This window comes from Bufo gargarizans, chromosome 2 (genome assembly GCF_014858855.1).
Source record: "Bufo gargarizans isolate SCDJY-AF-19 chromosome 2, ASM1485885v1, whole genome shotgun sequence".
Taxonomy (NCBI): domain Eukaryota; kingdom Metazoa; phylum Chordata; class Amphibia; order Anura; family Bufonidae; genus Bufo; species Bufo gargarizans.
In genome coordinates this window covers 561,320,982-561,333,844 of record NC_058081.1, presented here as the reverse complement: position 1 = coordinate 561,333,844, position 12,863 = coordinate 561,320,982, and the positions used below count along the sequence as shown (strand labels likewise).

General features: G+C 46.9%; 1 protein-coding gene across 1 annotated transcript in view; it reads left to right on the top strand.

Annotated features, from left to right (window-relative positions):
• The window catches only part of LOC122928624, a 104,280-nt gene continuing 91,417 nt past the window's right edge, over positions 1-12,863 (top strand). The window contains exons 1-2 of the mRNA XM_044281640.1: positions 1-24; positions 9,697-9,801. Of these exons, the coding sequence (XP_044137575.1) occupies positions 9,771-9,801 (31 nt within the window). The 5' untranslated portion in view covers positions 1-24; positions 9,697-9,770. The remainder of the gene's footprint in view (positions 25-9,696; positions 9,802-12,863) is intronic.

Below are 12,863 nucleotides of genomic sequence, written 5' to 3'. Positions count from 1 at the left end.
CGCATACCATCTTGGCTACGGCAGGTAAGTGTGGATAGCATAGTTATGTTGCTGTGTAACTTACCTGCCGTACTGTTTATCCCATGGTCTTGCTTCCTGTCTGCCACTGGGCCTCTGGAGACACCTTTTCATCTGTGGTGTAGGATGAATGGGTGGTCTCTGCCCTTTCATTAGGCCTAGGGCATTACAGGGACAGTAGGGTCCTAGGTTCGTGAGCATGAGCCCCCTTACAATCTGAGGCGGCTCATGCGCTAGGAGTCTAGGGAGAGCTCAGGGTTACTTTAGGTGGTGACCAGCTTCCTGTGCCCTGCTATCTGGCGTTGCAGCCACTGCCATTGCACGGTGGGGGGTTTTCCCTGCTCCCTGCCGTGACAGCTTCTTTATTGTAAGAACTGTGAATCTGTGGAACAGACTTCCTCAGGACGTGGTCATAGCAGGAACAGTGGTCAGTTTTAAAAAGGGTTTAGATAAATTTCTAAAAGTAAATAACATTAATGCTTATGAAAATGTGTAGAAATCTGAGTCTCACTTCCTTCTGGGATTCGCGTCCCCATCTATCCCTTGGTTGAACTTGACCAGTGTATTGTCGAGTCGTTCCCCCTTTACCTCCCATTCCAAACCCAATAACACAGCGCCTCACAGGGGAAACGGACACCAGCCCTAAGGAAGACACTTGTAGCGTCGGTCCCAGGAAACACGTGGCTGGCAGTCTGGTTTGTGCTGGAGTGTAAGAACTGTAGGTGTGGCTCTGCCGAGTCACACTTTGTTGTAAATATATGCCTAGCCACTTATCCATTACTACTGTTCAGTAAACTTTACAGTTGGGTCAGAACCGTTGTCTGTGTGGCATCATGTACTCTCTGTACCTGTGGACCCAGCCCTCGGTCCTCTTTCATTTGGCGCTGCGAGCAGGGTACATTGATCGCCATGCAGAACCCGACAGATTCCGAGGCGGCTCCAGCCATGGCCCCCATCACCCCTCCTGCTGTGGGGGTAGCTCTGACCATGTGTTTGCCCGCAGGAGCAATGTTGAGCCAGCTAGTGCGGCCAAAATATACTGTTAGAAGACTGGGCCGCACATCTTAAAAGCACCTTCAGGTTGTACAATTTGGCTTCGGATCTACAATCAGATGTGGCGCTGAACGCCCTTGAAGGGGATGCTAGACGCACTGTCATGCTGCATCCAGAAGAGAAAAGGAAGACACTGGATGCTATATTCTCGATACTCTAGTCTATTGACGGAGAAACATCCGGTACTGGCTCCCTTAGGTCCTGCTTCTTCACTCGCTTCCAGCGTGAAGAGACGATTCTCCAGATTGCTAACGCCATCCAAGAGATCTGGGCCCATATACAGAAGAGAGAGGTGTCATGCCCCACTCTGACGATGTGCGGAGGTCAGCCAGGATAGCAGCACGAGTTTAGTGATTGCTTTGGAGCCGTGCTGGATCCGCCTCTCTCAGGTGCACTGGGTGGGGTCTTTAGTTTAAATAGCACACTGCCCAGTGTCCTGAGCGGATTATACTGTTCATTCTGGTCTGGGAAGCTTGGAGGGAAGGTTGGCTGTCAGTTCCTGCTCTCAGAGATAAGTGTCATTGCTAGTTCGGTTGTTTGTGTCTTCTTGTCCATCCAGGTTCTGTGCGAGCAGACTGTTCCTATCTCCCCACTTACCATCTTAGGGAGTTCAAGGTTTTTGTTAGCCCAGGCTGGAGGACACTAGCACACCTACCTTCAAGGTCTGCTGTGGGCTGAGCAGTGCAGGGAAAGAGGTCAGGGATAAGCTAGGAGGTGACCCTTCCCCTGTCTCTCGTCCAGAGCCTGGTTGGTGTGTTATCTTTGTTAGGCCAGTGGTGCCAACGTGCTTGGAAATGGAGATCAAATCCTCCGGGATCAGTTTGTTCTTGGATTGCGCAGCCCTCTTCTTCGTCAGCCTCTTAGGGAGCGTATCCTGGTGGATGCTACATTGCAGTTTCAGAAGATACAAGCTGAGGCTGTGCCCGGGACAAAGAAAAAGCATATGAAGCTTACACAGTGAGGATGCAGGCTGTAGGAAGTCTAAGGACTCCCTCTGATGGGGGGGGGGGGGGGGATATCTGCGAGAGACAGTGTAGGCACTTAATGCATCCCTGGGAGAAATTCAGAGACAGTTTGCACAGTTAGGGCCCCATCAATGGCCCCAGTTCAGCCTGATTACTGGCAAAGGAGTGCAACCCCCATGGGTCCCCCTCTATATCGATCAACTCAAGGGGCTAGACTGAGAGACTCTACCATGCATTTGGCCGGCCTTGCACCATCCGCAGAGGCACAGTTGTGTGGTCTTCCAAGGGACCGGAAAATGAGGGGGCCGCAGTGTAGGATTTGCAGAGAAAGAGGACATATCTCCCGTCAATGCCCACAAAGGGTCCTGCATCAAGAACAGCCGCCGTTAAATGGAAACCCCTTGCGGTAGTCGGGCACACTGCGAGGGAGGCCAGTTGCCAGGGTACCCCTAACGACCCCCGGGACCTGGTGACAAAAGCCCTAAAAGTGCAAATTGAAGAACAGATGGTGGGATGTCTTATAGACACCAGATCAGAAGTAACCACGATGCCAGTGGAGTTCTTTGAAAGACCCTTCGGTCACCTGATAAGGTCTGACAAGGGAACTGTGATCAAGCTGACGGCGGTAAATCAGACCGCTATACCCGTGTTCAGAGTGGCATGGATGAGAATGAAGCTATGCGGACAAGATGCCGGCAAGAGAGGGTGGTGCTTGTAGAGAAACTGGCTCGGTGTGGAGCTCCCGTTGTATTGGGGAGGAATGTCCTGCGGGAACTGGACCAGCTCATGTTTACAAAGCAGGGCCCGAGCTATTGGAAGAAAACGACTTCCCACAAGCCTACCCAGAGGGCATTCCAGAGGTTAATCTGGACGTGCGGTATCTGCAAAAGCACCCCTGAAGATAAGCTGGTGGGAGCCTGTACTGTACCTCACTGAGAGGAGAAGATGATACGGATGTGCAATGAGCTGGACCGGGGTATGCACTCTAACTCCAAATTATGCAATGGCTAGGTCAGGTGTAGGTGATAGTCTATAGTTTGTTTGTGACGCCAATTGCAGCGTGCGCAGGGTACTAACACAGGGCCCTTTAAGGTGTTGTAACTCACATACCAGTTTAGGAATGCCAGAGTGGTGTAACGTCTCTGTATGGTAGTGGTAATGGTGTCAACGATGTCTCCTACCTGGGTATGGCTGGACTCTTGGCTCCTGGCTCACTTGCAATAAATTGAGTGTAGTGCTAGTAGGAGTAATAGAGGAATTTGCAGCAGAAATTGAGATCCAGACCTTTGGTAAAGTTTAAACTTGTCTTTACTGAGAGTAACTTTCATCCAAGCAAGATACAGTATTAGTCTTTGGTCCTAGCAGGTATTGGAAATGGTTGGCAGGAATTTATCTTCTGCTCTCTCATGTACCTGGAGCTTTGCAGGAAAGGACGTCTGCTTTGTAGCTCTATACTGTGGCAGGAATTTGGCTTCTGCACTTTCTATCTTCTGCTAGATAGAGGACTGACTAGCTGAAGAGAAATATGGCTTCTCCTGGGTCTCCGGAACTTGACTCACAGTTAGCTTCACAGGGTATGCTTCTTCCTGGAACTGGAGGTGTCTGCTTGCTTCTTTCAGCTGAGGCTGAAGTTCTCAGGCTGGGGATTTGATCAATGTCTCAGCCGAGACAAGATCCTGGCTTTGCATCCCTATATCTGGGACCTCCTATACGCACAGCCTTCCACTAGCAGGGGTGGCTGGAACACTCACTCTAACTTCCTTCTCTCCCCATGAGGCATAAGCCACTCTGCTCACAGAGGGGGAGCTAAACTGGAAGGAACTATTCCAGCCTAGAAACACTGAACTTAGCTCCTTGCCAGAACATGGCTGCCACCTGCTGGTAAACATGGAAAATGACAACAATATACATTTAACAAGGCTTTCAATGCACAGTTGTGAGGATGCAAGGTAGAGCCTCTAGGCGTATCGGAAGCCGGACGGAGCCCAGTGGTCGCCAGGACCATTGTGACAGTAATGGAGGGCCATGTGTTAGTCCGGTGTGTCAACATACACGACAATTGAAGTTACCTTCCATGCTGGGGAAAAAGTGGCTGAGTTATATGTGCTGCAAGGAGAACCACTCGCAGGTAGCCAATTCGCCCTACGGGCTGTTGAAAATGACGGGACGTTGGCAGTGGACCAGAACTTGGTGGAGGAACCCACGCCGGAGTGGAATGGCCAGCGGATCTTGGAGCAAATGGAGATTGATGCGAACCAATTTCCCACTGAACAAATGGAGAAGATTGAAGCAGCACTATGGGAGTTTCAATCTACCTTTTCCCGGTGTGAAGAGTACTTCGGGTGCACAACGGCTATAGAACATGAAATACCGACTGCGGATACTCCCCCAATTCGAGAGAGGTACCGGAAGATCCCACCTACCCTCTACCAAGAAGTGAAGACGATGCTGTCACAGATGTTAGACAGTAGAGTGGTAAAGGAGAGCAAAAGTCCGTGGGCTGCCCCAGTGGTCTTGGTGCAGAAGAAGGATGGGTCCTTGCGATTCTGTGTGGATCATTGAAAGTTAAACGCTGCAACAGTAAAGGACACTTTTCCCTGCCCAGGATTGAAGAGTCATTGATGTTATTACAACGGGCCATGTATTTCTCAACTTTGGACTTGGGCGAGTGGTTACTGGCAAGTACCTGTGGCAGAGACAGAAGACAGCCTTTATCCTACCCATGGGGCTGTACGAGTTCAACAGAATGCCCTTTGGGCTGACGAATGCTCCGGGTACATTTCAACGCCTAATGGAACACTGTCTGACTGAACTGAACTTTGAGTCGATTCTGATCTGGGTGAACTAAACTTTGAGTCGATTCTAGTCCATGCTCCTACGTTTGAAGAACATTTGAGAAGATTATGGCAAGTGTTAAGTAGGCTCCGTGCTCATGGTCTTAAAGTCAAACCGAGGAAGTGTCATCTTTTTCAAACAAGCCTAGAGTTTATGGGACACGTATCAGCTGAGGAAGTTCGTCCTGAGGAGAGTAAGATAGAGGCAGTGAGTAAGTGGCCGCAACATAAAAGACGCTTCGAGAAGTGAAAGCATTCCTAGGATTAGCTGGGTATGATCTTAGATTTATAAAAGGCTTTGTGAAGATCACCACACAAACTCTTGAGGGACCGCCCAGGGTCCGAAGACACGACCCATATCATGGGGACTTCCTCAGCAGCAAGCGTTTGACGAGTTGAGGAAAGCCCTGATTAGTGCTCCCATCCTGGCATATGCGCAGTATGACAGACCATTCACACTCAACAGGGATGGAAGTCTGCATGGATTGAGAGCAGTACTAGCCCAAGATCAAGATGGGCAGGAACAAGTCATTGCGTATTCTAGTCGATCCTTACAGAACTCTGAGCGCAATCCGGAAAATTATAGCTCCTTCAAACTTGAGTTGTTGGCGCTGGTCTGGACAATGACTCAAAAGTTTTCAGGGTATCTCACCGGAGCACAGGTCCTAGTAAGGACAGACAATAACCCATTGGCTCACCTGCAGAATGTGAAGCTAGGCGCCTTGGAACAGAGATGGATGGCAAGGCTGGCGAAGTTTGATTATACCATCAAATACCTTGTCGGTAAAGACGCAAATGCGGATGCACTGTCCAGAGTCACCTGGGAAGTCCTAGCAGGTGAGGTGGACCAAGAGGATGAAGGGACTGAGATACCCGATCTTGGCAGAGTGCCTCAGCCGTCACCCGTGGCCAGTTCAAGTGGGGTGGCCACCATTAACACGGTGTTGCTGGGAAAGGCTGCTGAAGAAGAATAGAGCTCAAGTGCAAGATGATGATCCTGACTTAAATAAGATCAAACATTGGGTGAAGACTGGCCTATGATGGATGGAAGCTGCTGCAGCAGTGGGATCCGCTACGAATCCGAAATGGAATCATGCACCGGAGGGGGTTTCTACCTACTGATCTGAAAGAAAGATGGCAAATAGTGATACCCAGTAGCCTGGCCCGAAGAGTGGCCCGAAGAGTGGCCCTCAAGGGACATGAAAAGGGTGCCCACTTTGGAGCGGAGAATACATACAAGTGAATACAGAAATTCGTATATTGTCCGATAATTTAGGGGCAGGCTAGGACTCTCAGAATGGTTCTGGTGAACTGTAAATGCAGGTTTAAGGTCTGGTGGCAGTGGTAGCAGCATTATACTCACGTGTGCCGTGGCCGCCGGGCGCTCCTTCTTCTGTCTGTGCGGCGCATTGCTAATGCTTATAGCATTAGCAATGCGCCACACAGACCTACGACAAGAAGAAGGAGCGCCCGGCGGCCACGGCGCACATGAGTATAATGATGCTCACTAACATACCATGGCAGCCAGGGCTTCAGTAGCATCCTGGCTACCATGGTAACCGATCGGAGCCCCAGCATTACACTGGAACTGCCCACTGCCACCAATGATGGGGGGACGACCTTGTGGCCTCCAATGATTAATACTGGGGAGGGAGGGGGGGCACTGCCACCAATGATGGGGGGACGACCCTGTGGCTTTCAATGATTAATACTGGGGAGGGAGGGAGTGGGGCCCACTGCCACCAATGATGGGAGGGGGACCCTGTGGCCACTGCCACCAATGATTAATACTGGGGGGGCGCACTGCCCACTGCCACCAATGATGGGTGGACGACCCTGTGGCCTCCAATGATTAATACTGGGGAGGGAGGGGGGCGCACTGCCCACTGCCACCAATGCAGGGACTTAAGAACATTCCCGGCACCCGACCTCTGAGAGGATGCTGTGATCACCTGAGGGGTTAATTGTGCGGATCACAGAGTCCTCTCAGAGGTCAGGTGCCGGGAATGCGAGTCACAGAATTCCTTCCCTCCCCCACTCCGGCCGAACTGCTAAGAGCGCCGCCACAAGCGGCCAGCGGGTATCGGGGACATTTGCACGAGTACAAGTACTCTGCAAATGTCCCGTATCGGTTCATGCTGGGGCGGGCGGCCGCGGACGCATATTTAGAAGCGGTCAGCGCACATGACCTCTTCTATGATGTCACAAAATACTGCGGTATTTAGGAAACAGCGATATCGCCATATCGAAGTTTTTTTAATACCGCGGTATATCGTTATACCGGTATATCGCCCAACCCTATTGCAGCCTAGTCATCTAGATCATCGGTCCCCAACTGCGGCCCAGGACCGGGCCCTGTAAGATTGTTTCCCGGGCCGCGGCAATACAGAGGAGCGGAGACGCCAGGCACATGCGTGCCCAATGCGCACATCACACACAGCAGGCGGCCATACAATGGGAAGGTAGGAGAGCGTTCCTTCCTTCCAACTGTGATGCCGGCCAGCCGCTGCCACCAATGAGGAGAGAGTAGGCGGAGGAGGGGAGTGACTGTGGCCACTGTGCCACCAATGATAATTAACCATAGGACCTTTCATGGGTGCGGACTTTATTAACTAAGTAGCAGGACATGTACAGCGGCGCCCAGGGATCTCCCTGCACTTACTATTATTCCTGGGTGCGGCTCCGTTCGCCTGCTGTGGCCCCCTTTACCGTCTCCTGCGCTGTATGCTAATTACTACTATCAGAACACCAGGGAGGAGACATCAGCTTCTCTCCCTGGGCGTTCATTCTCCCTGGCTGTAGCTCTCTCCAATTACTGCGCTGAGCATCAAAGCCAGAGAGAAAAAAAAAAACTCACCTATGATGCTCTGCTCTACGATTGGAAAGCGCTACAGCCAGAGAGAAGGAACGCCCAGGGAGAGAAGCTGATGTCTCCTCCCTGGTGTTCCCATAGTAGTGATTAGCATACAGCGCAGGAGACGGTAATGGGGGCCACAGCGGGCAAACGGAGCGGCACACAGTTATAATAGTAAGTGCAGGGAGATCCCTGGGCGCCGCTCTACATGTCCTGCTACTTAGTTAATAAAGTATGGACCCATTAAAGGTCCTCTACAGATACAGGAGGTGGGTGCAGCACCTGATGGGTTAACTGCCACTGATCACAGCTTCCTGTCAGAGGTCTGGTGCCAGGAACCTGCCTGTATTAAAGGTTAATTATCATTGGTGGCGCAGTGCAACCCCCCCCCAGTATTAAAAACATTGGTGGCGCAGTGCACCCCCCCAGTATTAAAATCATTGGTGGCAGTGGCCACAGGGTCCCCTCTCCCCTCCTCCTCATTGGTGGCAGTGGCAGCTTCTGATCGGAGCCCCAGCAGTGTAATCCATAGTAATCTCGCTGCTGCTTTGTGTACTATGCACAGGGCAGCAGGGACAGTGTAAAGTCCTATTCATCCTAATAGAGCTCTATCAGGGTGAATCAGATAAGGAATGAAAAGATCCCAGGTTCTAGCCCCTAAGGGGGGAAATAGTCATTAAATAAAAAGTAAAAAAAAAAAAAAAACACCAAAATATTAAGTATAAATCACCACCTTTCCCAATTTTACATATAAAATAAACAATAAATAAATAAACATATTACATATCGCTGAAAAGTACAAACTATTTAAAAAAAAATCCTATGTGGTGAGCGCCATAAACAGAAAAAAAAATAAAAAATAAAAACCCTAAGCCCCCCACAGAACCCCCGCCCCCTTACTACCCCACCCGGTTGCATGAAACTTGTTGAGAACCATTGATCTAGACCAGTGTTTCCCAACCAGTGTGCCTCCAGCTGTTGCAAAACTACACCTCCCAGCATGCCCGCACAGCCAAAGGCTGTCCGGGCATGCTGGGAGTTGTAGTTTTGCAACAGCTGGAGGCACACTGGTTGGGAAACACTGATCTAGACAACGTACAAGACAGAACAGCATGTATACAGTACAATGTAAAATATGTACATGTATGAGCAGTCACTCAGCAAAATGATTCAGAGGCAGATTTATCAATTCTACCTAATATTTAGAGCATGTAAACTCAAAGTAGGCAGTCTAAAGATATATCAAATATATCACTTACACTTAAAGTATGTCTGACCTTACACCACCTATTGAATGGTTTACTTTCTGGCAAAATTTTGATGCATGTTGTAACATTTAAACCAAGCAGTAAGTGTAAGGGCTGTTTCACACGAGCGGATGCCGTGCGTGACATCCGCTGCGTGAATGACAGCCAAGACCCGATGGGGACAGCAGAAGCACGGAGCATTAACATGACTGATAATGCTCCGTGCCTCTCTGTGACCTCTTTACTATGAAATCACAGTGACAACTTTATCTCACAGTGATTTCGTAGTAAAGAGATCACAGAGAGGCACGGAGCATCATCAGTCATGTTAATGCTCCGTGCTTCTGCTGTCCACATCGGGTCTTGGCTGTCATTCACGGAGCGGATGTCACGCACAGCATCCGCTCGTGTGAAACAGCCCTTAAGTGTGGCCTCATTCAATAACACAAAATACCTAGTGGGGCTCCAGAAGTGTCTAAAACATATCATAAATGTTGTATAAGGCATGCACACCAGCTTAGTAAATTTCCACTTTATTCCATTTAAAGAAACAGGTAACTGCAAAAAGGACACATAGCACTTCATTGTCAGCACATGAGATCATTCAGCTCACTCCTCTAAGATAGAGTCAGTATTTATTCATAAAACATTTTGTCAGATAATTTTTGAAGAGTCATAATGCCACCAAAAAGGAAGTAGAAACTCAGTCCTGTAATTTGTTTTAGAAGAACTTCCCTAATTCAACGCTGAGATCTCAAAGGGTTGATCTGCTGTCTGTGTGCAGTACACGAATATTGCCATGTCCTCAAATTCCTTTACAATCATTCTCTGTAAGTAGCAGATTCTCTTATAAAGGGATATATAAGAATGTTCAATGAGCAGCATACAGATTGTATACATTAGATTTATTATATGTTCTGCTTAGCATGTGTATTTGGGTTGTACAGTTGTGAATTTCTGAAAGTATCAATGTAGTCATGAATTTGTAATTTAGCTCTAGTGTCTCAATGTTTGTACATTGTGATTAGAGTCCACAGCTTTCTTTTTCTTTGTGGAGAACGTAACCAAGAATCACAGGCATTTTCAAAAACATTGTAAGTGATATATATCTATAAGCAGCATTTACTGTGATCTGTATGTAAGTTCCTTCAGCTTAACACACTGGACTGGAAAGTTTCTGTAATGTCTGTAAATTTTCAGTTGGTAACCCTGATTAAGATAATTCATATTCTCACTTTATAAACTGATGTTTGGCTGCACCAGCGAAGACTAATAATTCCCCGTTCACGTCATGTGTGTGATGTAGTATGTATATGACAGGAGCACTGGACCAAACCAGATATTGGTATACTTTAGTAGTTGACTATCCATCTCAATAAAAGGGGATCCCACAAAAAAAAAAAACATAGCAGTGATATACATTTTTTTTTGGTACTAATACTAGCTTATTTTGTACATTTTAGATTCTTGGCAAATACATTTTGTACAAAATAATTTGGGTCTGTCTGCCAAACGTCAAGGCTATCTCTGTAAGCCGGGAACCTAACACTAAATACTACCTGTTATGTGGCATAACGACCATAAAATTCAGGGAGTGCAGGTTCCACATGCACGCTGGATCCACTCTGCATTTTACCATTTTGGTGCCATAATAGCCTCCATTAAATCCAGGGAATGCAGGTACCAACATGCATGCTAAGCCCACTCTATAACTCTCCTGGCGCCAGATGGCTTCCAATGAATGCAGTGAGAGCCCACTCTTTACCTCTCCTGGTGCCAAAAGGCTTCCAATGAGTGCAGTGAGAGCAGCCCCCCCCCCCCCCCCCATCCTTGGCACTACTGCACCCGCGCATTGGGATGTGCTGACTGACCCCCTTTATCTTGCATTTGTACTACAGTTTTTTTTTTTTGGGGGGGGGGGTTTACAATGAGAGTCAATGCAGACATAGTACTATTTTCTACCGTATAGGTATACAGTTGAATACATACATTCAGTGTCAGTCGTTAATCGTGCAGCTGAGCGTATGTCCCAAATGCAGCATTAGCAAAGTCTTGGTTTCATTTCAACTGTTCTTATGGGCTTACAGGGAATGTGCCACGAGAAAGAGACCTATTGTAAATCAAGTTTTCATGTTAAACATATTTCTTTTAAGAAGTTTGGTAATTTTTTATTTTCATAGTGACTGGCTGCCCATATGTGTTTTTACAGAGGTCACTAACAGACTTTAAACTAGCATATACACCTCTCTATAATGTTGCAAGTTTTAGCCTGGTGAAGGTTTCCTGGTAAAGGTTTCTCCGATCCCAGTTGTTTAACCCCATAGATCCTGCAGTCAATAGCAACCGCAACAGCTAGGTTGTATCACAGAGAATGTGCTCCCTCTGACACTAATGAATACGACCATGGGGTGACAGTGCCTTTACATGGTAGTTGGCCTTCAAATGAAATCTCTCAGGTCTGTCTTCTGTAAATGCCTATTAGGCCCTGCCAAAGGCACAGTCTAATAGATTGCCTGTCCGTTTGTCTATTGACAACATAATACACTGTACTCCTTGTGGAACTAATAAGTGGTAAAAATAGTTTTTATTCTGCAAAAGTAGTAAAATGTAAAAAAACAAACTATAAATATATGGTAATATTGTAATCAATGTAATCATATTGACAAAAAAATGTAAGAATATTGGGACGTGTTCAGGCAAAAACATTTTTATTGTGCAAAATTAGCAAAATTTAAAAAAAAGTCTACATATACTTGGAATTATTTTCGTAATTGTTCTGACCAGAGAATAAAGTTATCATGTTACTTATGCTGCAATGTGAACAATGGCTGGCAGAAAAGCTTTTTTTTATTATTATTCTCCACAGAAAGGGTTCATAAAAGTTACTCCATGAGTATGTACAGTAAAATGGTGCCACTAAAAACTACAACTTGTCCCACAAAACAAGCTCTCACACTGCTACATCAATGGAAAAACAATAAAATTATAATTTTTGGAATGAAACAATGAAAAAATGTAAAAAAAATTGCATGATCACTAAGGTGTAAAACAGGCTGAGCACTAAGGGGTTAAAGTTTTCCCTGTCATTTAATAAAAATATATATACATCTTAGAGATGAGCGAATAATTGAAAAGTTCGAGTCGGCTGATTCGCCGAATAAAAAAAAAAAAAAAAAAAAGTACTTTGTGACGAATTACTGTCACAAAGCGCATTTTTTTGTTAGCAGCGGTTGCAATTACAGGGAGCTGCCGCCCCCGTCATTGTACCCCTCAGATGCCGCGTTCATTCATGGGCCAGCCGCCGCCATCTTGCTTGAAGATCTGGAGTGAAATCTCGGGCGGCTGAAGATTATGTCATCACGCCGGCCGGTGTGGTGATGTCATACGTCACCACGCACGGGATTTCGGCCGAGATCTTCAATCAAGATGGAGGTGCAGATTATGTCTAGAAAACTCTCACATAGAAGTCCTTTCCAGACTCCAGAATCCCCTCAAGACTATTATAACTATGGTTCACGGTGGCTGCTGTAAAGCATATACGGTACCTAAATTCTGTCAACATGTCAATCATGCTCAGTAAATAGAATACAAATTTATAGATTAGAATAAAATCAAATTAGAAAAAAAAGGATGTGTGTCACCATCTGGTTTTAATTGTCATAAAAATAATACTTTTCCATAATTTTAACAAAGTTTTTTGTGAGATGGAGGTGACCGAAAATTTCAAGTTCTGGAATTAGGATTTTTTTTACAGCATTTCTAATGCTGGGATAAATAACATGATATTTTAACCCCATAAGGACCCATGACATACATGTACGTCATATCTGGCCGGAACTTAAAGATTAGAGACGTACATGTACTTCATGGTGATCAGGCGGGTGCAGGATCA